Source organism: Sus scrofa, chromosome 17 (assembly GCF_054392235.1).
Source record: "Sus scrofa isolate SSC_HxYL_T2T_F1_AM1 chromosome 17, Sscrofa_HxYL_maternal_Yorkshire_Landrace_v2.0, whole genome shotgun sequence".
In the NCBI taxonomy this organism is placed as follows: domain Eukaryota; kingdom Metazoa; phylum Chordata; class Mammalia; order Artiodactyla; family Suidae; genus Sus; species Sus scrofa.
The window spans coordinates 45,991,558-46,017,944 of NC_139399.1; the positions used below are offsets into that span (position 1 = coordinate 45,991,558).

The following is a 26,387-nucleotide window of genomic DNA, read 5'->3' on the forward strand; positions in this document are numbered from 1 at the left end:
CCTGAGCTAAGCAGGAAAACATCTGATGCCAGATTTCAACTGTGAGGTCCCATCACGGTTGTCCTCCCTCCTGGGCTCTCTTCCCTATGATCCTGTGGCAACACAGGTGAGTGACTAAGGATGGAAACTTCAGGGTCCTATCCTAGTGTCTGTGGCTAGGGAGATTCTGATTAGAGCCAAGTTACCTGCCCTGCACCAATTTCCTGAAGTGGGCTGACTCAGATTATAGCTCCTCCCTCCCCTAAATGTACAAACCAAGGAATCACAGAATCAGCAAAGTAGTTTTATTTAAGGCAGAGGTGGGGAAAGGCGGTGCCCTTCCACCCTTTTCCTCCTACCCCTCAGCTCAGTCCTATCCCAGATCAGACACACCTGCTGAAAGGGCTGACAAGGGGCTGACAGGAGGGTGGCCGGGTTAGGGACCCTTAGGTCATATCAGCTTCTTCTGAGGTATACTTATACCCTGAGGATTCAGGGGTCCCTAGATCATACCTAAGGGAAACCACAGCTTTTCTGGTCCTCAGATGGGAGAGCTTGGGGAAGGGACCCAGCATTCACCCTTCCATGAAGACCCTGAAAATCTCTAGAAGAGACTAGCCTTCCCAGGTAGTGGGAGGGCAGCTAGGAGAGGAATAAGTACAAAGGATAGAAGGTCTTTTGATCGAAGTCCAGGCAGCCCTGGCTGTGCCCTCACACAGGGTATGGGTTGTCGAGGACGGCCACTCCTGCTGCCACACCACCATCTGCATGCTCAATGGCTTTGGTTCGAAGCAGATGTCCCACGTGCTTGTTCACCACAAGTGTCTTTCCCTGCCTATAGAAAGGTGGACAGGAGACACACAACTCCATCACCTGGACTGAACCCCCAAACCCAAGACTTTCCTTGATCCTAGCTGAGCAGTACGTGGGTGACTGACTACACCTGAGAAAGTGCTAGGATTTTAGAATCAGATTTGGGTTTGCCTCCTAGCTTGAATTTATTAGTTCTGTGTCTTTGAGTAAGTTACTCAGCCTTCCTAAATATCAGTTCCCTCGATTTAAAATAGGTATAATACCTCTCACTTTGCAAGATGGTCATGAGGATTAAATAGAACAGGAAAAGTACTTAGCATGATGCTAGGCTCGTATTTCATGTTCTATAGCTGTAAATTTCCTTCTCTACCTCTCTTTCAAGATGGCTGTGGGGCAGAGGGCTGGGGAACTGGCAGGCAGAGACGCTGCAAGTGGAGTAGTTCAAGGGAAGATTATGGAAAGGGCACGCTCTGGCGGGGAGCATGGTAGGACCTGGTATTCCTTCTTTGCCCTGACCTTGGAGTATTTTGTACAAAGTGGTAGGAAGGACTAGGAACTGCTCCTTACAAATTCCCCAGTCGTCCTCTCTTCCTGATACTCTGATGCTCAAATCCAAATCCAGAAGCCATTCAGCTCTTCAAAGCCACTGTGTATCCTCTAGCTGGCCCATCCCACCTTTCTCCAAAATTCCTTGTAGCCTGGGAGCTGGACCCAAACTCTTTTCTTCCCTGGGGTCTCCTAGTCCGGGATTATTTTCTCATCCACCCTGATACTACTTGGAATTTCCTTTATGGTTGCAAAGGACTTCTCCTCTGAGTTTCATTTGATAGCCCTGTGATGTGGGCAGGTCTTGGGTCCTTTGCCTCATTCACTAGATGAGGAAACATGTTGACTGGCTCACCTGACATAGACCCCGAAGATGCCCAGCTCGGAGATGCATCGGACCACTCGGGCAGGGCTGCCAGGTCGTAGCAGACAATTCTCAAAAGGTTCAGGTTCGATTTTCTCCATGAGGATGTATGAGGCTCTCTCCTCACTGTCCTTCAGCCGCTCCAAGGCCTGTACCATCTCCTCCCCATATAGGTTGTTACCTGCAATTCCACGAACAAGTCACCTTGGACTCTCTGTCCACCTCCACCCTGTGCTCCTGCTTCTAGAGCCATGTGGGCAAGTCAGGAGCCTCAGTTCCTGACAAGCCAGGGCAGGCCTGGTTTGTGAGGAGGTAATGTCACCTTAACAGGAGAGCCCTTACACTAGCAAATACACCTTCCACCTGGTTCTCTATCCTGCCCTGGTTCTCCTCCTGCCTGTCTATTGCTACTACTCCTCCACCTCCCTGGCTGGCTCCTGCCCCTCTTAAATTGGGATTCCCAAGGAACTGGTCTTCCACCCTTGGTCTCTCTCCTACATGTATATACTTTTTTTTCAGGGAGATCTCTTCCAAACTTCCATCTATATCCTATAACTTGTTAACTCCCAAATCTTTAACTAAACTCCTTGCTCCAGACATCACATATATATCCTACAGGCTCCCAAAACAAACTCAACATGTCCAGACAGAACTCATTATTTCTCCTTGAATCTGCTCCTCCTGGACCTTCCTACAGCCAATCCAGTGGAAGGCATTCCTGAGTCATTTAACTCCTCCCTCTCCATTACCTGTCACTAACTTGAACATGTTTCTTCAGTCTGTACTCCACACTGTCATAAGCCCATGCCCAGCACTCTACACTGTGCTTCTGGACAACGGTGCCAGCCTCCTCTATGGTCTCTCTGCCACCACAGTGGCATACTCATTTCAGGACATGTTCTACAATGGCTGAAACAGATCCTGGATCAATCATGTGTCCCCTCCCTAAAACTCTCTGATGGCTTCCTACTACCCTTAGGATAAAATCCCACTTCCTACATATAGTCAACATCTTTTATAATCAGGTCCCAAATCACCTTTTCCAACCCAAATCCCTGCTTCCCCCACCTCCCACACTGTATTCCAGCCTCACCAGTTACTCATTAATCTCCAAACATACCACACATTCATGGACTAGTGCCTATGCTGGGAGTTCCTCCTTCTATATGGAATGCTCTTCCCCCTTTTCCACCTGGGAAACGCCTATCTAACCCTTAAGGCCAAGATCAAAAATCATCTCCTCTGGGTCCATGAGGCAGACATGATGCCTGTCTTCAAGGATTTCAAACTAGGTGTGAAGATACCCAATCTCCTGATGTGCCCCCATCCTGCTTTCCCACAAATCACCCACAGGCACCTCAGGCTACACCTGCCCAAACCCTCCAGTGCTGGTTAGTCATATTCCCTTGTGCTCCACAGCCCTTGATCACAGCATCTCCTGGGATACTGTTCTAGGTAAGGGCCAGTGTTAGTTCCTCTTATATCCCCCAGAGCCTGGGACTGAGCCCATAGTCTGGGACTGTGCCCATAGTAAGTGCTGATTGGCACTGGTGACAGCCTGCTAACTCCCTTTTCACTGAGCAGCTCTGACAAGGGGGAACCACCTACCTCCACCCTCTCTCTGGGGCTTGAGCACGAAGTGGCTAGGGGCAGCAATGGCCTCAGCGATGGCCTGGTCCCCTTCTTCACCCTGGCAGGAGGCAAGAAAGCTGTCACCAGCAGTCTTAGGCCAAAGAGGCAGGAGCCAAGGTCCTGCTGGTTGTATAAACAGCATCAGAGGAGGAACAGGAGGGAGAAGAGCCATATGCCCCTTCAGGCTGATGCTACTGTCTGGATGCAACCCCTAACAAATCCCCTAGTGCAGGGAGTACAAGGAAAATAAGCTTTCTCTGGCAACGGTTCAGGGGCAGCAGGAGACCTAAAAAGTGAGTATAGATATTCCTCAGTTCTCACTCTCTGCCTTAGCCCCTTCCCCTGGTTATTATCCCCATCTCCACCTTTGTTGAGGGAGCTTACAATGGATTCCAGCCCCCCATCCCAGGGCTCTAGGGGTTCTCACAGCATCAGTGACCCGAGTCGGGCCCACTGGCAGTTCCAGCTTCCCCAACACATTGGGCTCTTAGCCCCTGATACGAGGCCCGTGGTGGAAGAAGCGGGTTGTCCACGCACCATATCCAGTGAATAGAGGCCAGCAAAGGTGGCACGGAGGCGGGCCACAGCCTCGGGCTGGTCAGGGAGCAACACCTCCAGCACGCCTACTCTGCTTAGCTCCTGTTGCACCTTCTTAGTCCCAGCCAGCTGGGTGGCAATGTCTGGGCACTTGACAGCACGTGATCTCTCCAGCAGGAGGCGTGCTTCCCAATTCTGCAAAGAGAAGAAACCAAGAATTCCACTTAATTTCACTTTGGCAGTCCTTTAATGAGCATCCATCAAGTGCCAGGTATCTTCATATTCATTATCTCCCAGGGTCACTGCAACATCCTTGTGAGGCAGGTGTGGCCCTCTTAATAGGCAGGACTCTTGCCCTCAGGGAGCTCACAGTCCAGCACAATGACGCATGACTATAATTAAAAGGGAAAATGACAAAAGGTGAAAGGGTGTAGAAAAATTGATGAGGCAATCTGAAGAGGTGGGATACTTTATGAACTCTTCTTCCTACTGTACTACAAATAAAATTCAAACTCCTTACCATGGCCTATAAGATCCTGTAGGATCTGCCTCTTTTCTCCTTTTCTGCTTCATTCCACACCATCCCTCCACCCCCTCCCACCTTCCAGCCACACAGGTTTGTCAATCCTCAAACACACAAATATGTCATCTCCACTTCAGGGCCTTTGCATTTGCTGCATTTCCCTCTGCCTGGAATTCTTGTCATTTTGGCTTTTCCAATGGATGGTGGGATCCTTCTCATGTTTAATTTTCCTCTCAGAGCCACCTCCTTAAACCACACTATTTAATGTGGGTTTCCCCATAATTCTCTATCTTTCACCCTGGTGTTTCATTCAAAGAGCTTCCTCCAGCTAGGAAAAAAAAAAAACATTTTTTCTACTTTTGTTGACTTTCTGATGACCATCTCCCTGACCACACTGTGAGGTCCATAAGGCCTGGCCCCTTGTTGGTCTCATTTCCTGTTGTATCCCCAGTGTCTAGCAGTGTTTAGAACTTTGTCAGTGCTCAGTATTTGTTACTGTTGTTTAGTGAGGTGAAATCTGAGTGGACAGGTAGAGTCTGACAGGTGAGACTCAACAGAGAAGAGGTACTCAGGTTAACATGAGCAAATGAGCAAAGGTCTGCAGGTGAGTAACTGCAGGATGACTAGTCTGGTGGACTCCGAGTTTAAGGTATGACAAGCAGGGAAACAGAAGAAGATTATGCCTCCCAGTTCCAGTCCCCCTTCTCAAGGCACCAAGAGGACAGTCTGTCCTCGACTCCAGACATCAAGCTGCCCACAGCAAGATCAGGGCTATGGCCGGAGAAGCAACACCCCAAACCCACTCACCCCCACCCATGCTGTCCTTCCTCTGATACAATCAGTCCACATGCAGCACTTTTGCTTGGTCTTCACCAATAACCCCAGCCACCTAACAACTAGGCTAGTGTTCTAGGTAGAGTTAAAGGTACCCAGAATATCAGAGATAAACCCAGAAAAGTATCACATTATGGAAAGTAGGGAAAGCAAAACTCAGAGATGAGCAGGGGCTTGTTCACAGTCACCTAACAAATCACTAAGCCTAGCAGACTTATTTCCATGTCTAAACCTGGTCTGAGTTTCTTAGTTCCTTAAAAATGTTCTCTTCCTGGAGTTGGGAGCCCAGGGATGCAGGTTTGGCCCAGTGAGTTGGGGATCTGGTGTTGCCACAGCTGCAGCTTAGGTCACAGCCATGGCTCAGATCTGATTCTTGGCCTGGGAACTCCATATGCTGCAGGGCGGCCAAAAAAAAAAAAAAAAAAAAAAAAAAAGGATGTGCTGGGGTTGTGGGATGGAAACCCTATAAAATTGGATTGTGATGATCATTGTACAACTACAAATGTGATAAATTCATTGAGTAATAAAAGTTATCTTCCTTATGCATTAATTTCTTTCCTTGTTAGCTCAATAAAGTTTTCTTTGGCCCCTTCACCCCGACCCCTTGTCCTGGAACCTGGATCCATTTTTCCAATAGTGAGTTTTTCTCTCATCTAGTCAGCAAGTTCCCACCACTAGCTGCTTTCTAAAGGAAAGGATCATCTCTAGAGCTGCAAATTCTGTGGCACTTCTCCCTGTACAGTTAAGCCTTAAGGAGGATCCTATATTTAAAGAATTATAGATCTGGAAGGAGCTCCCTCCATCTTTAGTGTAGTTCCCTTAGTTTATAGAAACTTAGTTCAGAAAAGGTCAGGAACCTACCCATGGTCACACAGAGGCAGAGCCAAATGCTCATGACCCCCCAGTCTATCGCTCATGCTATTTTCTAACTTATTTCCTCATTTGTCTTCTCCCAACTGAAAGTGGGCTTCTCAACTTCTCCAAGCCCTGGATTAGGGGCGGGGGAGGAAAATGATATACTGGAAATACTATTGGACTAAGAGTCAGAAAGCTTGGGAACTCCCTGTGGGACCTTAGATAAGCCCCTGCATCTCTCCAAACCTTAGTTTCTCCATCTATATAATGGGGATAATTATATATCTTACAGGGTGGTTGTAATAGGATTAAATGAAATAGTAGATGTGGAATATAATGTTTAAACCACATGGTAGAATAGCAAACTAAGGTGATATTATCATTACTATCATTAACATGAACAGACAAGTGATAAAAACTTTCTGATGCAGATAAGAAAAGAGGTGACAAGACGGAAATGATCAGTGGTGTGACAGACCTGGTTTGCACTGGCTAGCAAGAGTTGATTGCACCTATCTCTCCCTAAGTCTGTTCAGATATGTTAAGTTGGGTTGCTTTAAAATTGGCCATGATGGGAGTAGTTACACCATAGAAATCAGAAAATGCTACAGATAGGAACTTCCCTCCCTAGAAAGATGTTTGTTAAACATTTACCAGCATATCTCAAGGAACAATGTGAATGGCTGAAGCACTATGGATTCCTGAGGAACCAGATTCTAGTAGACAGTGTGTGTATAGAGAGTGAGAGGCAGCAAAAAGCTTGTGGGAGCCTAGGAAGTTCCTGCAGCAAGTTCCCTAAGGAAGAATTGAGGCCAGTGCTCAGGGAAAAACCTGAGTTGTTGGGACACCCGAGTTGAATCTCTGAGGAATGATGGTGGGTCCCATGAAGCAAAAAATGGTATAATAGAAAATACCAACCTGTAGACTGTACTGACTTGGTATGTAGCCATCCCGGAAGTAAACCACAGCAACTTCCTGGCCGTCCCTAGAACACAGGATGGAGAAAGCTGCTGTGTTAAATTATAACGGATGTGTTCCATGGTTCAATCCATTTCAGAGTGCATCAAAATGCCTTTGGCTTCTTTGAAAGTCAGTCCACAGGGATAGCCTGAACAGGGATTCATTGGAAATGCGAAAGCAGATATCCACACCATCAGAGCTTCTGATGAAAAAAATGGAGGTGTGCACTGGGGAATGCTTTCTCATATTCCAGATTCAGAGTCAGGCTAGTAAGGCCAAAAGGAAAAAAGAAGGCAACCAAAATCAAATTAGGTAAGTTTTTTTAAAGGTGGGCCCAAAATTACTGAGCGGCAGAATCATACTGCTGCACCTAGCAAAACACACTTGTATTTGCACTGCTTAAAGTAGCTAAAACCAGGCTGAGATTTTTTTAAAACTGGGGTGGTGGTGATAGTGGTGGTGTGATGGTGGGGCTAGAGACACAAAACATGAATGTAGTTAAGCCACAGACAGTCTTTTTGAACTTATCCCCCTTTTCTTTTTTTTTTCTTTTTTGGTCTTTTTGTCTTTTAGGACTGCACCCACGGCATACGGAGGTTCCCAGGCTAGGGGTCCGAACAGAACTGTAGCCGCCGGCCTATGCCAGAACCACAGCAACGCAGGATCAGAGCTGCATCTGTGACCTACACCACAGCTCAGGGCAATGCTGGATCCTTAACACACCAAGCGAGGCCAGGATGCTAGTCGGGTTTAGTAACCACTGAGCCAGGATGCTAGTCGGGTTTAGTAACCACTGAGCCACGATGGGAACTCCCCCATTTCTTTGACTTACTTTATATTGTTAGGTTTATCTGGAAAGTAAATTAGTGATTTCGTTTTGTTAAGATAAAAGCACATTTTGAAAATAGTAAGTGGTAGTGTGAAATGCCAGGAGATTTTTAACTTTAAGAATCACAAATTTCTAGGTCTAAATATGCATGATGTAAGCCACACTACCCAAATACATGATACTGAAGTCACTCGGTGGTGGCTCCTGAAGGGAAGCACAGGGCCTGGCTTGGAATACAAATCCAGGCCCTTTGATATCTTGCCTGAGACTTCAGAGAGCAACCCCCAGATCAGTCATAGAATGAGCTGGCTACGCATCTACCTCCCTGACTGCCCAGCCCAACTGCCCAGGCCTAAAGGCAGGAGGGGCAAGAAAACTTTTGGGAGCACAGAGCCATATGAAAACCAAGGTTATCCAAAATGTCAACAGCTCTGATGTAACCCTCTAGAAGCAGAACTTGGCCAGCCTTCTCCAAAATTTCCTGGGATGATGGGGTATTTCCAGAATCACCCTAAAATTCGGAGAGAAGGAAACAAACCATCACATCTCCCAGAAGAAAGGATCATTTGGGGCAAGTGGGCAGCAGGATGAGTTTCCTAAACCAGCCTTCTATTGGATCCTTGGGAACTGCTCCCGGAACACTTACATAAATAGCTTTCGGTCTTGATCTAGAGATCCTTTTTCAGAGATGTCTTCAAACCTTCGCCGGATTACATGGATATTCCTGGGAAAGATGGGAAAGGGTCAGAGAGAGTGGATGCCCTGTTCTGAGTGGCTCTCCCCAATCCTGGGGCCACATATAGAGGTCTCCCCTCCTTTACTTACCTGGCCAGTAGCTCATTCTCTATGGCACGCTGGTCAAATATATTCCTTTCCTTCTCTTGAGCAACCAGTAGCACCAGAGCACTGGGGAAAGAGCAGAGGTGGCCCAAGGTGACTACAAAGCTTGTCTTCCCTCCATCCCACCCCCTTCAGGAATGAGAATGAGAACACAGCTCCCCTGAAAGAATACAGAGGTTTTCTCAACCCAGGACTGCCTCAGGCATATACCTGAGGCTACAGCACGTTATTTCCTAAAAAAAGAAAACTTGAAAAAATGAAGTCTCCGCCCTTTCTCCAGCAGGTAGATGAACTACTGTAATGATGTCAATTTTCCATGCAAATTAAAATATCGATTTAAAACCCAGGAGGACTTTTTCATAGAATTTAAAACAATGATTCTAGGGTTCCCATCGTGATGCAACAAAAACGAATCCAACTAGGAACCATGAAGTTGCGGGTTCAATCCCTGGCCTCGCTCAGTGGGTTAAGAATCTGGTGTTGCCATGAGCTGTGGTATAGGTCGCAGACGCAGCTCAGATCTGGTGTTGCTGTGGCTGTGGTATAGGCCAGTGGCTAGAGCTCCGATTAGACCCCTAGCCTGGGAACCCCCATATGCCGTGGGTGCAGCCCTAGAAAAGACAAAAAGACAAAACAAACAACAAACAATGATTCTAAAATCTTTTGGAAGAATAAACAGGTGAGAATATTGAAGGATATTTTGTAAAAGAACATTGCTGAGGGTTGGGGGATAATGATCCTATTACTAGATTGTAAAGCATATAATAAAAGAGTGTGTGATTATCACAAAGAATATTATAATAATTCAATGGAATCCCCAACACAATCCTATAAAAAGCCAACTATGAATAAAGCATTATCTCTTGGGGCCTCCCAACATTTCTGTGATGTACACAGATCCCTGTTTGTTCCCATAATATTGATGGGATCACTGAGGCTTACCTGGATTCTTCCTCTCTGCCTATCCACGTCTCTTAAAAAAGCAGGAGCTCAAAGGCTCAGGGAAATGCTAATGCCAAAGAGCTATCTGTTTGCCTACCAACCAAGCTATTTTAAGTTGTCAAGGACAGGTCCAATCACCCACCAGACTCTTTTAGGGGCAATGTTCAGCAGCACCAAATTCCATTTTGCGCAAGGCTTCTTGCTGAAACTCTTGGGTAGGCAGACTTGGCTCAGGATTCTAAGTGTGGATTCCTGACCTCCTGTACTTGGTCTCTTATCTGTTTGTCTCTGCTTCTCCCTCGCTCAGCTGAACCTCTTGGACTACACTCTGCCTGACTCCTTCCTACTTACAATACAAATCCTAGGATGCCCCCTCTCCTGGCCCGCCTGAAAACTCTTGAGGTCAGACAAGACATTAGGCTGAGTCTTGGCTTTGAGTTAAAGTATCTTGAGAGACAAGCTAGAAATGGTGCTTTCACAATCCATCTTGTCCTGAAAGAGTCCTGAAAGCCAATGACCTTGCTCTTTACTTTGTAGCCTGATCTGCTCTGCTCATGGGTGGGAAGGTGGCATTTGGCCCAGGCTGGCCCACTTTCAAGAAAAGGCATAGGAAGGAGGCTGCAGGCTGTAGGTTAAAGTAGAACTGCATGCTTTGGTTAATGAAGTCAGCCTGTACCCTGCCAAATAACTGGAGTCAGGCTAAGGAGAGATATTCTACTTCCTGCCTTCAGTTCTGAGCAATCTGTTAGGAGCAGGACTAGGGAAGTTGCCAGCCAAGAAAGGTGAGTGGCAGGAGCCTGCTGACTGGCAATGAGGACCCTAAGTCCCAGTTCTGGCTCTGCCAGTGACTATGGCATTGCTTGGTAAGGCAGTTTCTTTCCCTGGGTCCTGATTTCCTCATACATAAGACAAGGGTGTTAAGTAGATCATAGTTCCCAACCTTTTATATCAAGAATACCCATTTCTTATCCTTACTCATTCTAACCAAACACTGTATTTTAAGAGTTGGAATAGGAGTTCCCGTCGTGGTGCAGTGGTTAACGAATCTGACAATGAAGCATGAGGTTGCCGGTTCAATCCCTGGTCTTGCTCAGTGGGTTAAGGATCAGGTGTTGCCGTGAGCTGTGGTGTAGGTTGCAGACGCAGCTCGGAACCAGTGTTGCTGTGGTTCTGGTGTAGGCTGGCGGCTACAGCTCCGATTCGACCCCTAGCCTGGGAACTTCCATATGCCGTGGGAGCGGCTCAAGAAATGACAAAAAGACAAAAATAAATAAATAAAAGAGTTGGAATAAATGTCTAAACTGACATCATGATACATTTCCAGACTTCCTTTAAAAAATTCTTTTAGGGAGTTCCCATCGTGGCGCAGTGGTTAACGAATCCGACTAGGAACCATGAGGTTGCGGGTTCGATCCCTGCCCTTGCTCAGTGGGTTAATGATCCGGTGTTGCCGTGAGCTGTGGTGTAGGTCGCAGATGCGGCTTGGATCCCGCGTTGCTGTGGCTCTGGTGTAGGCTGGTGGCTACAGCTCCGATTGGACCCCTAGCCTGGGAACCTCCATATGCCGCGGGAGCGGCCCGAGAAATAGCAACAACAACAACAACAACAACAACAACAACAACAAAAAATTCTTTTAGGAGTTCCTGTCATGGCTCAGCAGTTAATGAACCTGACTAGGATCCATGAGGATGCAGGTTCAATCCCTGGCCTTGCTCAGTGGGTTAAGGATCTGGCATTGCCATGACCTGAGGTGTAGGTCGCAGATGTGGCTCAGATCTTGCATTGCTGTGGCTGTGGTATAGGCTGGTAGGTGCAGCTCTGATTCAACCCTTAGCCTGGGAAACTCCATGTGCCAAGGGTGTAGCCCTAAAAAGAAAAAAAAAATTCTTTTAAAAAGTATACTATAAATTAATGAAAATTCAGCTGCTCTACAAATGCTTGAGCCTCAGTTTTTCAATCTATACTATGGGACCATTCCTCTTTGAAGCAAAACAATGTAGTAGAGAAGACTCAGGCTTCAGAGTCAGATAAACATGAATTCTAAACTTACTAGCTGAATGACTGTGGACAAGATGAATAACCTTTCTGAGCCCTCAGTTTGTTCTTCTAGTGTTCCTTAAATGGTAGTTTTACTATTATTGTAATAATAGTTTTATAACTTTATGTATAAAATATTATTATTTATAAATGGCATTATTTATAAATTATAAATAGTAATAATTTATAAATAATTCATTGTTATTGTTATTGAAAGTACTACATAATGACCCTCGTTGAATTTTTTTTTGTCTGCACTCATGGCATGCAGAAGTTCCCACACCAGAGACTGACCTCACACATTGGCAGTGACAACGCTGGATCCTTAACCTGCTGAGCCAATAGGAAACTCTTCCTCATTGAATTTTTTTAAAGCATTTTTCAAATCTATGATTTCATTTAATTCTCACTACCATCCTTTTAGGTATTATTATTATTGTCCCCATTTTACAAGTGAGGAAACTGATGTTCAGAGAAAAGAACAGACTTTAGCAAAGGTCATATTTGGGTCAGCAGAAGTGCCTATTGATTTCTCAAAATCAGGGAATCCAACCCACAGCTCCTACCTACCAGTGCCTAATTCTGGCCACATGAGTCTTTTCTCTCCAGTAGTTCCCTAGCTGATCCATCTATAGCTTCACTCTCTTAAAATACAACCTATCCAAGGGTTGTACTTCACGAAGTATTTGTCTAATGACTTCTAAACGCTCAGAATCTGAGGTTTCTGAGTCTTAGTGAGGCTTGGAAAGCCCAGAAAGGCTCTCTTTGAGGCAATAAAATGATTAAGAAGGCAGGTTCTAGAGGGAAGTGGACTCCGGGCTCAACCACCAACTCACCACTTGACCATGAACAATTCACTTCTCTGAATTTTAGTTTCCTCATCTGTAAAATGGGGGAGATGAACAGTATCTATCTTAGAGCGTTTGATATGAGGATGCAGCGTGATCCTGTATGTGAAGTGCTTAGCACAAAGTGTGGCACTAGTAGGTGCTCATTACGGGTGAACTACTAATGCTATATTAACATTGCAACAACTGTTAGTAGAGTGGCCCCTCGCTTATCCAGAAGTCACTTACCTAGCATCTTTACACATCTGGATCATGGCTGAGAAATACAAAAGAAGCAAAAAATGCCCCTGAACAGTTAAAACAGACACTACAAAATCCCTAAATCAGAGCTTATGCATTTACTCATCAAAGAGGCCCTCACACTCATTAGACACAAATATAACAGATCATTTGCTTTCCTAAACTACAGCAAATCAGAAAGGAGGTATAAGGATATGAGTGGAGGATTATAAATTCAAGCACAATGATAGCAGTAAGAAATAAGAGCTGTTAGTAGGGAAACAGACAGAAAAATTATGAATATGACATTAAAGTCTAACAATTGGGGCCAGTAGTGCAGGCAAACAGCCTCTCCCACTCTAGGTAGCACCTCTGCATTACATCGCGATGCAGTCACTGACATCATGATGACCTCTAGCCAACAAGAAAAGATTAAATTATCATCAGCCTCTCTTATTTAAGAAGGAAGCCCAGAAACCCCATGAAAACAATTCTGGCACTTTAAAGGGAAAGCTTCTGTTCCAAGAAAAACCCCCTCACTGCCTAACATTATCAGGCAAAGAAATTAATGCATCCATGAATGCTGAATCTGCAGCAGGATTCTGCTGCCATGTTGTCTCCCTCTTACTTGGCTGAGCCGTAAAGCTCCCAGGCTTTGGCAATCCCCATGGCCAGTCCCTTGCTGGGATTATTGGAGAGGATCTTGGCAGCTTCTTTGGTCTTACTCAGGACATTGAGAACATGTCTGTTGGAAGACAGAGGTACACTTAGTAACTGGATGAACCTGGAAGACCCTTCTGCCCATGACTCACACTTTTACGAATATGACTTTGTGAATCAGCTAAGCACTAAAAAGCATCTTTCCATCATACACCTGTAGGATCCACATCTGGCTAGAACGTGCTGGGCTGCGCTTAGCCTGGCCCTAGTGTACATGCCCAGAAGAGCCCTGAGACCTTGTGCTTCTCCTCTACACCAGCCTCCCAGTGAACTGAAACCCCTTTCCCTGAGCATCAGGTGCTGTATGGAATCCTGCTGCAGACCATGTAGAATCACAGCAACACTGCTGGCTAGAAGTGGATGCTACTTGGGTCCAGTCCTCACAGGGGAAGCGCCTGTTCTCTCTCCGTTCTGATCTTTTTCAGGCCTTTAAACATGTAAGCTCTTTCTTACCTCAGGCCCTCACAGATGCTATTCCTTCTGCCTGGAATACTAACTTGTACAATGAAAGGACGGGACTGGATGAACCATGAGATTCTTTCTTTCCCTGACATACTAAGACTGATCACAAAACTGTGCTACAGGGTGGAAACACCTGACCTGAGGCCCAGGAAGGCATAACCAGTGTTGGAGATCCCTGCCCCCACCTGCGACTAGGCTCACAGGCTGTTACCTCACCATTGTGCCTAGGACTACCCAAGAGACCTACCGGTGCACAGCTGGGGTGCGGGAGGCTAGGCCCCCAAAGCTGGCAGAGATGGTATTGATTTCAATCTGTTTCAGGGCTGAGGAGCCATCTGCGTTGTGCTGGAACATGTAGTCTGAGCGATTCAGGCCCAGGAACACAGTCTGTGGGGAAAACTGAAGGCTAAGGACATCTGCCCAGGGGCCAACTCTGAGGGCCTAGGCATGGAGCAGATAGGTACCAAAACTCTATGCAGAGACTGCAGGTGCCAGCTAACACTCCCAAACCCAGTAGAATCATTCTTTTTGGTCATCCCAGGATTGGCCACTGCTGAACAAACCCAGTGGGTACCAGTTAGAGGCTGACTCCCATGAGCTCAGGGACTGGGCCAAATTCTTCTGGTTAAAAAAGAGAGAGAGAGAGAAAGATGGGAGGGGAAGGTCTCAGACTGGAGCTGAATGGGGACTGGTTACCTGGGCAATGCCTTCTTTCAGGACTTGCTTGTGGATGTCAAAAAGACGAGCAGTAAAGTTGTCCCTTTTGATGGTGCTGGAAGAGGAAGCAATATTTTCTAGGCTACATGAGACATGAAAGGTCAAGGATTTCCACTGGTTCCTGAATCCCCTCTGGGTCTACTGGCCCAAACTTGAACACCCACACCAATCCAGTAGAGAACAGTGGTTTAGAATCCCACTCTAGAGCCAAACGACCTGGGTTCAAATCCCAACTCTACCACTCACTACTAGGCAACCTCAGAGAATTGTTTCACCTTAGTACTTCAGTTTGCTCATCTGTAAAATGAAGATGAATATAATTATATTTATATCATAGAGTTGTAGTGAAGAGTAAATGAGATCTTACATGTACAAAACTGAATATCATGTGTAGTCCCAAAAAGAATTCAAAAATGGCTTTTGATAAAACCATTCTGTACTTGAGTAGCTCTGCTGGCTGGTAAGCTTTCTGACTGACCTTACATTAGCTCTCTGTGGCTTCCGAGGACTAGTCTTTTCCACCTCTTCCATGGCAGCTCTCAGAGATTAGAAGGTAGCAATTATGTTCTGTACCCACAAAGATTTTTCTGACTCAAACTAAATATCCGTTTTTTTCTTCTTCAACCAGTCCTCATATGATATGCCTTCTGCAGGGAAGCCTTCCCTATCTGCGTCAGATTCCCCCTATGTGGACCTCGCATAGCACTGTGGACCTTTCCCTTATGCACTGATTGCAGGTGTAATTTTCCATTTTATTTGTGTGATTAGTGTTCTCTCCTATTTGATGATAAACCACATGAAGGTGGGGACCATGTCTCTGCTAGCTTATCATCATGGCCAAGGATGCTGCTGTGACATGTGACATGAGGGAGGGACCTATCCAGTATGGTTTTCTGAAGCCTCAGGAAGAGACACCCACAGGTAACTAACTTTTTGCCTCTCAAGATTCAGGGCAGCCTCTGCATGCCTGCTCAAGCCTGACTCCCAGGCTCACCTTATTACAGGGACCCCACTGAGCCCATGGAGCTTAGGCCTGCCCTGAAGTTCCTCTCTTCCCCAGCCGGCTCTTTCATAAGAGCTTTTTTTTTTTTTTTTTTTTAAACGTATGTACACTTGAGTTCATTATAAATACACATAGAAACCAAAGGACCACCCACCAGCTCCACAGGAGATTCTGGGACCTGGGAGAGGTGGCTGGGCAATAATTTAGGGAACAGAGCAGGAAGGGGGAATTGCATATATCAATGGGGAGATTAGGAGAGGAGAGCTCCTAACTGGACCGGCCTCTGGAAAAGTTGAGGCACATTTTCCCTTTTCTGAAGAGGTGCTTCTCTTCAACTCCAGAATTTAGGCTGCTATTCTGACACGTGTGATGCTGAACCTCTGCTCCACAGCTAGGGTTTGTGTGTATTTTAGAGGGGAGGGGAACAGCGAAGGCAGGGGTTGCAGAGATGGGCTTTGGAGAAGGTCTCACACCTTCCCTGCATTTTAGGGTAGAGGTAATAAATTATGCTGCTCATATTTCCCACGATCCAGAATCATAGCTACAAGAGCTGGACCCTTCCTAAGAAAGCTCTGTGGGGAAGGTGGTGGAAAGGTTTGTGCATTCAGATCTCACTGGTTTTTTTAGTTCCAAGTCAATGGTTTCCAAGCTTCTTCTCATATTCACCCTTACACCAATGAGCACATTTTAAAAATATTTTGTTTTTGACAAAATAATTGTTTCCTTTTGAAAATTAATCAGACATGTAATTATACATAACATAATAAATACAACAGATATATTCTCCCTCTCTCTCCAAACACATACACACAATTTAATTCTAAAATAAAGAACTTAGTTAATTCTAAAATAAAGAAATATCTCTTGTCCCAGGGCCATAAGAGGAAAAGAGATAGAGAGGGATGGAGGGAGTGAGCCATTTCATGGGTTCTGTATCCTTGTGAACTGGGGGCGGTAGCCAGTCTGTAGCCCATCCCACCGGAGATAAGAGGCCTGAGGTGACAAGGAAAGGTCACTGCTTAAAAGAAATAGGAAATCTGACTTTAAACCTAATAACCCTCCCCTCCCCTGTTTAATCTAAAACTAGGCTGACCTTCCCTAATTCCAAGTGGAAATTTCAGTCTTCAAAACAGGGGATCAAGAATCAAAAAATCACAGAATGTCAGTTTTGGAAGGCTGCTTAGATTAAAGCCAAACTCCCATTATACAGAGGAAGAAATTGAGGCCCAGAGAAAGAAAAGAACTTGCTTGAGGCCATATAAATAACTGGAAGCGAGACACTCTCCTGACTTGTACTAATTTTTGTTTCTCCTGGGGAGTACCTGTCCCCTAGCGCACCAAGTCAGCTCTCGGGTAATACCTTATGACCCCCAGTCTTCTAGTCCCTTGGTTCTAGCAGCTCCTGGACCTCCAAGCTCCACTGCCCCATACCTGGAGAGAGTTTGCTCCAGAAAGGAAGCGTTCTGACTGACAGCATCCACCAGCAGGTTGAAGTCCATCTGCACAGCATAGGCCTGCTCTAGCAGAGCACTGGGGACCAGTGAGGGGAAGAGTGTGAACGGGGCATAGCTCACCACCTGATGGAGGAGAGAGAGTGGGCGGGAAGAACACTTGTGAATGGGACAACATGAAACTGCAGAACACACACAAAATGCAGAATAGTGGTTGCCTCTGGGAATGGAGGGAGGAGAACAGAATGAGAAATAGGTACAAAGGGAACTTCTAGGTTTTCCAATACTTCATCTCTTTACATTAAAAAAAAAAAAAAAGATTAGAAGCAAAATGGCCAAAAACGAATAAACAAAACAAAAATTAATAAGCATTTACTGTGTTCTCAGGACTATTTTAAATACATGGATTCATCATTTAACCCTATGAGAACCATACTATTATTATCTGTACCCAATAAATAGATAAGGGAACTCATCAGAGAGGATAAGTAGCATGTCCAAAATTACACAAAGCTGTTTGTTAAGTGACACTGGAGTCTGAACCATGGCGATTAGTAAAGAACACCCCCCTACACACATGCAGACTGCTCCAAACCAGTTCATACCCAACCAAGCCCAGTCCCTTGCCTTCTGGTTCGGGAAGAGGGAGAGTAATGACAGAACAACTGCGGCAGAAGTGAACTTTGGCTCCCAGAGTGGAAGCCAGGAGTGGTTTTCCCCCAGTGCTGGAGATGGTGACCCAGTTTGCCAGGCCTGGAGTTCAGCTGCATTCTGACTTCTCTGCCCTTTGGCAGAGCCAGGAATTCCTATCAAAATACTCATGACATTTTTCACCAAACTAAAACAAATAATCCTAAAATTAACATGGAACCACAAAAGACCCTGCATTGCCAAAGCAACCTTGAGAAAAAAAAGAACAAAGTTGGAGGTATAGCATCTCAGACTTCAAACTATACTACAATTTAGAGTAACGAAAACAGCCTGGGACTGGTATAAAAACAGACATAGATCAATGGAACAGAACAGAGAACCCAGAAATAAACCCATGCACATCTGGTCAATAAATCTATAACAAAGGGAGCCAAGAATACACCACAAGAAAGAAAGTCCCATCAGTAAGTAATGCTGGGAAAACTGGCGAGCCAGATGTAAAACAATGAGATTAGAACATTTCCTCACACCATATACAAAAATGACCTCAAAATGATTTAAAGACCTAAATGTAACCTGAAACTAAAACTCCTAGAAAAGAACATAGGCAGAGGACTCTTTGACATAAGACAAAACAAAAAGATAACCATAGAATGGGAGAAAAGATCTGCAAATGATGCAACTGACAAGGGAATACTATCCAAAACATACAAACAACTCAACACCAAAAAAACAAACAACCCTATCAAAAAATGGGCAAAAGACCTGAATAGACACTTTTCCAAAGAAGACATAGAGATGGCCAACAGGCACATGAAAAGATGCTCAACATCACTAAATAGAGAACTGCAAATTAAAACAACGAGATAATCACTTCACACCTGTCAAAATGGCTATCATTAAAAGGTGTACAAATAACAAATGTTGGAGAGGAAAGGCAACTTGTGTACACTGTTGGTAGAACTTAAGTTGATGCAGGTACTATGGAAAACAGTATGGAAGTTCCTCACAAAACTAAAGATAGAACTACAATATACTCCATCAATTATACTTCTGGTACATATCTATAAAAATTGAAAACACTAATTTGAAAAGATGCATGCATCTCAGTGTTCATAGCAACACTACTTACAATTGCCAAGACATGGAAACATGCCAGTGCCCACCAATACGTGACTGGACTTAGAAGATGTGATTCACCGACTAGGAACCATGAGGTTGCGGGTTCGAGCCCTGCCCTCGCTCAGTGGGTTAAGGATTCTGGCACTGCCATGAGCTGTGGTATAGGTCGCAGACGTGGCTCGGATCTGGTGTGGCTGTGGCGTAGGCCAGCAGCTGTAGCTCCAATTTGACCCTTAGCCTGGGAAACTCCATATGTGTGGGCACAGCCCTAAAAAGACAAAAAAAAAAAAAAAAAAAAAAAAAAGATGTTGTTCACACACACACACACACACACACACACACTGGAATACTACTCAGCCATAAAAAGAATTAAATACTGCCATTTGCAGCAATACAGATGGACTTAAAGAATATTAGTGAAATAAGTCAGACAAAGACAAATACTGCACATAGCTTATAAGTAGAATCTAAAAAATAATACAGGAGTTCCCAGTGTGGCTCAGTGGTAATGAATCCAACTAGTATCCATGAGGATGCAGGTTTGATCCCTGGCCTTGCTCAGTGGGTTAAGCATCCCATGTTGCTGTAAGCTGTGGTGTAGGTCACAGACATAGCTCAGATCCTGCGTTGCTGTAGCTGTTGTGTAGGCTGGCATCTGTGGCTCCAATTCGACCCCTAGCCTGGGAACTTCCATATGCTGCACATGTACCCCTCCAAAAAAATACAAATGGGAGTTCCTTGTGGCACAGCAGGTTAAGGATCTGGCATCACTGCAGTGGCTCAGGTTCAATCCCTGACACAGGAACTTCTACATGCTGCAGATGTGGCCAATAAATAAATAAATAATAAAAATAATACAAATGAATGTATATGCAAAACAGAAACAGAGTCACAGATACAGAAAAGAAAGGGGCTTCCATATGTGGTTACCAAAAGTGGGAAGGGACAAATTAGAGGTAGGAGACTAATAGATACAAACTACTACATATAAAAACGATAAGCAACAAGGCCATAGCACAGGGAACTATTCTGTTAATAAACTATAATGGAATATAATTTGCAAAAATACTAAATCACTATGTTGTACACCTGAAAATAATATAATATTGTAAATCAACTATACTTCAGTAAAGGGAGTTCCCATTATGGCTAAGCGGTTAACAAACCGACTAGTATCCAGGAGGACACAGCTTCGATCCCTGCCCTCTTTCAGTGGGTTAAGGATCCAGCATTGCCATGAGCTGTGGTGTAGGTCACAGATGTGGCTCAGATCTGGTGTGGCTGTGGCTGTGGCTGTGGCTGGCAGCTGCCCCTCTAATTTAACCCCTAGCCTGTGAACTTCCATATGCCATGGGTGCAGCTTAAAAAGACAGGGGGAAAAAAAAACTATACTTCATTTAAAAAAAAAAAAAATGTTGGCTCTGACTTTTTAAAGACACTCTGGAAAAAACTGTCAACAATGCTTGCCTCTTGGGAGGGAAAACAGTTATTGGAGGAAGGAGATTTATTTATTACTGACTACCCTTTCGAATTTTGTCCCCTGTTCATGAATTCAAAAAGCAAATTAACTCTCTAAACACTCCAGGAGCCAACTATTTAGTATGCACAGAGCTGGTCTGTAGGCCTTACAGGATAAAGTTCACACTCTTCTTCCACCCAACACCCAAAGCCTCCTGGCTGTTCTGACTTTGGCCTGCCTCTTTCCCACGATTCCCATTATATCCACAATGTTCCCTGCATTCAGCTGCATTCTCTTGAACATTTTTTACCTCTTCCTTCCCCCCCGCCCCTTTTTTTTTAGGGCCCTCCTGAGGCAGGAAGTTCCCCGGCTAGGAGTTGAATCAGAGCTGCAGCTGATAGCCTATACCATAGCACAGCAATGCTGGATCTGAGCCACATCTGCAACCTACACCACAACTTTTGGCAACACCAGATCCTTAACCCACTGAGCGAGGCCAGGGATTGAATCTGCATCCTCATGGATACTAGGCAGGTTCTGAATCTGCTGAAACATGACAGGAACTCCATCACCTCTTCCTTCTTTGGAGCCTCTGCCATGCTGTTGTCTCTTTAGATCTGGTTCAAATACTTCTAATGAATTGCTCCTTCTTCCAGGTGTCCCACACAGTATTGTGGGAGAGGCAGGTAAAGCATGGAATTTCAGAGCATGGACACAGAAGGCAAAGTCCTTGGCTTTGAATTCTGGCCCTGCCAGTTACACCACCATTTAAATGACTTCTGGCAAGTTACTTAACTTCTCTGGGCCTTGGCCTCTTCATCTCTGCTGTGATGAGGATTAAACGAGTTAGAGATTCCAAAGTATTTAGAATAGTGCCTAGCATGTGGTAAATACTCAATAAATGATAGCTAATATGGTGTAGCAGGCTGCCTATGTTTCCTCATAGAACTGACAATATTTAATTTTGTCTTGTAGTGCATTTTACAATCAGACCATAAGTTCCAGAGGCTAAGGCGTCTGGCTGACTCACCTCTGTGTCCTCAGTGCCTAGAATGACTTGGCATAGATCAGGCACCTGGGAAAGATTAGAAATGAAATCCCCTCTACCACCCATACACATACACACACTTCCTGTCTTTTTTCTCTGGATTGGGAATCTCACTGAGTACTGGGCCTTTTTTAGGTCCCATTAACTTCCAGAAAGAGCAAGTGTTGGACCTTCACACATATCTTTTGATTAACAGAATAAAATCTTGGAGTGGAAACTGCTTCATCCTGGGTTCACACAAGCAGTTCACAAAATCTGTAAGCTCACAAACCATGCAATTACATTCCCAAAGCCAGAGGCAGACCTTTTATAGAATCAGCCTACCTTAGGTGACAGCCATTCTCATTCAATTGGGCCTCAGTAAACAGTTATTCTTGGACTTCCCACCAGGCCCTTAATTAGGTTCTGGGCACACAGAGACAAAAGAGAATGTGGCTTGGTAAAAAAAGATGGTGGAAGCTCCTTAGGCACGAATGTGGATAATCATAAGGTATATGTTAAGGCACAAAAGAGCTTGTCTATATGTTTCTTTGTGTAAAAGGTGGGGGAAAGGAGTATGTATTATTTTCTTGTTATGAATAAGCCAACTGAACGAATAAAAAAGAATGCTAAAACACAAACTGCCTTAAGGACAGAACAACTGGGTGGCTAGGGAATGTGGAAGGGAGGGTTAAACTGTAAACTCTTAAATCCTTTGAATTTTGAACTATGAAAATGTCTTATCTAGTCACAAAATAAAACAAAAATTTAAAGGATGAGATTTTTTTTTTTAAGATGTGGTTTGGACTAAGCCATTCTACTTTTATGTATCAACTCTAGAGAAATATACATGCAGGTGCCCAAACAGGCTTGTAGGTGGATATTTCCTGTAGTGCTATTTGTAGTGATAAAACATTAGATATCACCTAAATAGCCATCAGGAGAGGAAAGTTAAACTGTGATCCACCCACACCTGGAATGCTATGCATCAGAATGGAGCTGACCTTAATGGAGGGAGTTGGACAGAGTTCTAAGACAGATTGTTAAATGAAAAACAAAAATACATCACAGAATAATATATATGATCTAATTTGTTTTTTAAAAACTATATACAGTTGGCCCTTGAACAACCTGAGTTTGAATTGCATGGGTCCACTTCGACACAGATTTTTTTTCAATAGTAAATACCACAGTACTACATGATCTGAGGTTGGTTGAATCCAAGAATGCTGAAACTGATACAGAGGAATGGCATATATGGGGGGGTCAACTATAAGTAATGCAGATTTTCAACTGCAGAGGGCTGGCACCCCTAACCCCTGCGTTGTTCAAGGGTCAACTGTATTTCTTTTTAGGGCCACACCTGCAGAATATGGAAGTTCCCAGGCTAGGGGCTGAATGAGAGCTGCAGCTGCCAGCCTACCCACAGCTTCAGTAACTCAGAATCTGAGCTGTGTCTGTGACCCACGCCGCAGCTTGCAGCAACAACGGATTCTTAATCGACTGACGGAGGTCAGGGATTGAACCCAAATCCTCAAGGATACTAGTCAGGTTCTTAACCCAAGCCACAGTGGGAACTCCCCTGCATTTCTTTGTACACATATATGTACATAAATGCACAGAGAAAGACCTGGAAGGATACACCACAAACCAATGACAGAGAAGGTAGTGTGATTAAGGGGATAGTTCACTGGGCAAGGTGCTTCATGTGATTTACCTTTAATTCTCCTACCAACTCCATGAGGTAGGTCCCATTAGCATCTCTTTTTTATGTTTGAAGAAACTGTAGCTGAGAGAGATTAACTTGCCTAAATTACACTTCAACCCCCAGACTTAAATTTGATTACTCTAATATGGTGCTTTTTAAATTTATATAGCTCTAGAGATCAATTTTAGTTATTGGAAAAAAAAAATAAAGCAAAAGAGATGTGGTCTCTGATCCAAAGGACCTGCCTTCAGCCTAGCAGGGATCCAGTAGGACCCGAACAGTGTGGTCAGTGCTGTGAGGAGGGGTGAGGGGCTTACCTCTGAGGAGCTGGGCTCCTGCGAGGTCCTTAGCAACACTCCCTCAGCCAGTGCCCGGTCCACAGCCTGCCTTGCCAGCTCCTCCAGCTGCTGCTCATCCTGCAAGAGGCTCCCCCAGCCGGTTGCCATCCCAACCTGCAACAGAAGGAGAAGGGAGGGCTTGGTAACAGATGGCCTGGGGCCCAGCAACTGTCCTGTGGTACAGGGAAGTGAACACTGGCTAGCAGCTCTTAACAATTTCCATGAGCACAAAACAGAAAGCTTGACAAAGCATTTCCATTGCTGTTCTCTCTTGTGACTCCTAATATAAAACGACGGGATTCTTCTCACAATAAGGGGGCAGAGGCTCAGAGAGATGAAATGAGTTGCCCAAGGTAATGACTAGTAAAACCTGGACTTGAACCCAGGTCTCTGGACTCCCAGCCCATTGCTTTCCACTAGAGAAAGAGGTGTTAATGTCATATGTGCTCCCAGGGCTACAGGTTCTCTGCCTGTAGACCATGGTTTCCAAACCTGGCTGAATATTCTGGAGAAGTTGGAAGGGAATACAAATCCCAAGGCCCTATTCAGATTCTGATTCAAGAAGTCTGAGAGGAGGGACAGGCTGAAGCTCTTTATTTTTCATAAATGTTCCTGGGACGGGAACCACTGCAATATATCATTAATTTCCCTTCTAGCTCCGACAACCCATGTTGGCAGGTTTTAAATAAATAATGTGGGGGTCAGGGAAAGGAGCCTTTTGTAGAATAATATCAAGTGCAAATAAGATGAACTTCTCCCGCATACTAGCCAGAAGCAAACTCACTAGCAGGAAATGATCACATTCCTTGCATGGACATCTATCATTACAGCACCAAAAGACAGAAAATACTTTTGAGAAATTGCATTAGCAAGATGGAAACAACTGAAACCCAAGTGCCGGATGTAACAGGAAGAGTCCAACCCAGAGCTGCCCAGAGACACAGGGTGAACCAACTCACACTTTGACACTGATTTTGCAGCAGGCCCCGGGGGTTTAAGAAAGATCTGGACAAAAATCTGGAAACCCCAGTCATTAATTTTGTTTTGCCCTATTGTCATTTGAGTTTAGGAACAGAATATGGCTGCCAGCTCAGTGGTCCCAGGAAGAGAGCTGACAAGTAACCTCCATCACATTCAGCTCCATCCCCCACTCTCCATGACAGAACTGATGCTAGACCAATCCTGAAAGTTTGTCAGCCTCAGCACAATGTTTTGAAAGGATGAACATGTGATTTAAAGAGGGTCCTGGCATCATCCAACGTCAGGTGAGACATAGATAAGGGCAGTCAGAGTTAGAGAACAAAGCTCTGGGGTCAGTCAGACCTGGGTTTAAATCCATAATAATTACTTCCTTTATAAATAAGGGCATCATGTGGATTAAATGAGAAAAAAATGTGTGTGCAGGGTCTTAGCAGTGTTTGAAGCTCTGTACATGGGAATTTCTTTTGGCTGTACCCATTCTACAGGTGGAAGGCTTGTCAAAAGTCAACCAGCAACCTGGTGGCAGAGCCAAGACTAGAAACTGTGACTCTGACATTGGAGCAATGGAACCCTCCACTGGCCCCCATCTCTTCACAACTCTGGGATTCTGACATCTCTGCCTGCTGTTGGGCTTTTGTTTAGTTGGTAAACACTGACTGGCATCTAATGTCAGGACTCAGGACATAGAGAAAGCTAAGACAAAAAAAAAATCACTATGAAAAGTGCTAATCGGGTCCTTTGTTTTTCTCATTCTACAGTTTCAACCCTTCTTGTGGCTTTATTTCTGTTGTGCTGATGACACTCAAATCTGTACCTTCACTGTACTGTCACTTTTCCTGACCTTCAAAGGAGAACATCCAACTGCTTACTGAGTCTCCAAAGAACCAGAATAGACTGTGTAGTTGTCTCCCCACAAATCTGCTCCTACTCTTGATCAACCCCAGCCAGGCACCCAAGCCCTGTATACACTTCTCTCCTACACTCTATTCTCCCCCCAGATCCTGTGGATTCTATCTAAATATATGTACTCTGAATTCCTTGATTTCTCTCTACCTCCACTGTTAAGATCCTAGTTCTGGCTACCACCATCTTTTCCTTGGGCACTAAACAGATTCAGAGTGAGGTATCTTCAGTGACTAGAAAAACACCAGCTTCTCTCCTGCTCCCAGGCATTAGCACTTGCTTTTATCTCTCTTTGGGACAATCCCCACCACTCCTGACCAGCGTTCACGGCTGTTTCACAAGCTGTCCCTAGTCTCTGCCCAGGGCTTCTTTCTACAACCCATTAATTTCCCTGTACCACAGGGAATAGCATGTGTGTTTTGATCACATCTCTAGCTCCAGAGCCTACTACTGTATTCAGTGAATGTTAAATGAAAGAACGATGATGACTGACAGGCTGGGGCCAGATCACCAAAAGTCTTAAAACGCCCACAAGAAAACCTGGTCGGACTTTAAATCCGGGCAAGGCCAACGCCTGCGTGAGGCCCGGGGCAACACCACGGTCTCCTGCCCAGGCCTGTCCCACCTCTACGGGCCCGCTCGCTCCCATCCTGGACAAAGTCTGGCTCTAATCGCTCCCAGTTCTATTGTGGTTTAAAAAACAAAAAACCCAAACTCCGGTTCTAGTCTCACGGGCACCGATCCCCCGCCACCTGCCCGACCTGAAGTCAGGAGATCTAGGGAATTTGGAATCCAGAAGCACCAGCCCCACCCCCTAACTGGACACCAGGTTCCAGGTCCCCGCCGTGCGTAGGAGATGCAACATCTCCTGGCCTCCGGGGTTCCTATCGCGAGCCAGACCCCTCCCTCATGGCCTTCCTCCCGAAGAAACGTGACCCTTGCCGGCCGCCGTTGCCGCGCCCCAACCTACTCGTTCGTCGTCCCGCCGCGCACCGTACTCAGACCCGTAGCGCCCTAACCCGAGCTTCAGGAGGCGGGGCCTCGATACGACCCAACGCGCTTGCGCAGGCCGCCCCGGCGGATCCCC

The 26,387-nt window shown here is 45.2% G+C and overlaps 1 protein-coding gene across 1 annotated transcript; it reads right to left on the minus strand.

Annotated features, from left to right (window-relative positions):
* Nucleotides 1–269: 269 nt before the first annotated feature.
* Nucleotides 270–26,311, minus strand: GSS (glutathione synthetase; the record flags this gene model as incomplete). Its single annotated transcript, NM_001244625.1, is given in 13 exon segments — nt 270–814; nt 1,694–1,883; nt 3,311–3,392; nt 3,872–4,066; nt 7,002–7,068; nt 8,519–8,596; nt 8,698–8,778; nt 13,387–13,503; nt 14,188–14,327; nt 14,637–14,712; nt 17,092–17,237; nt 23,396–23,530; nt 26,271–26,311. Coding segments are annotated over 12 exon segments (1,425 nt in total). The 3' UTR covers nt 270–690.
* Between the last annotated feature and the right edge of the window lie 76 nt (nt 26,312–26,387).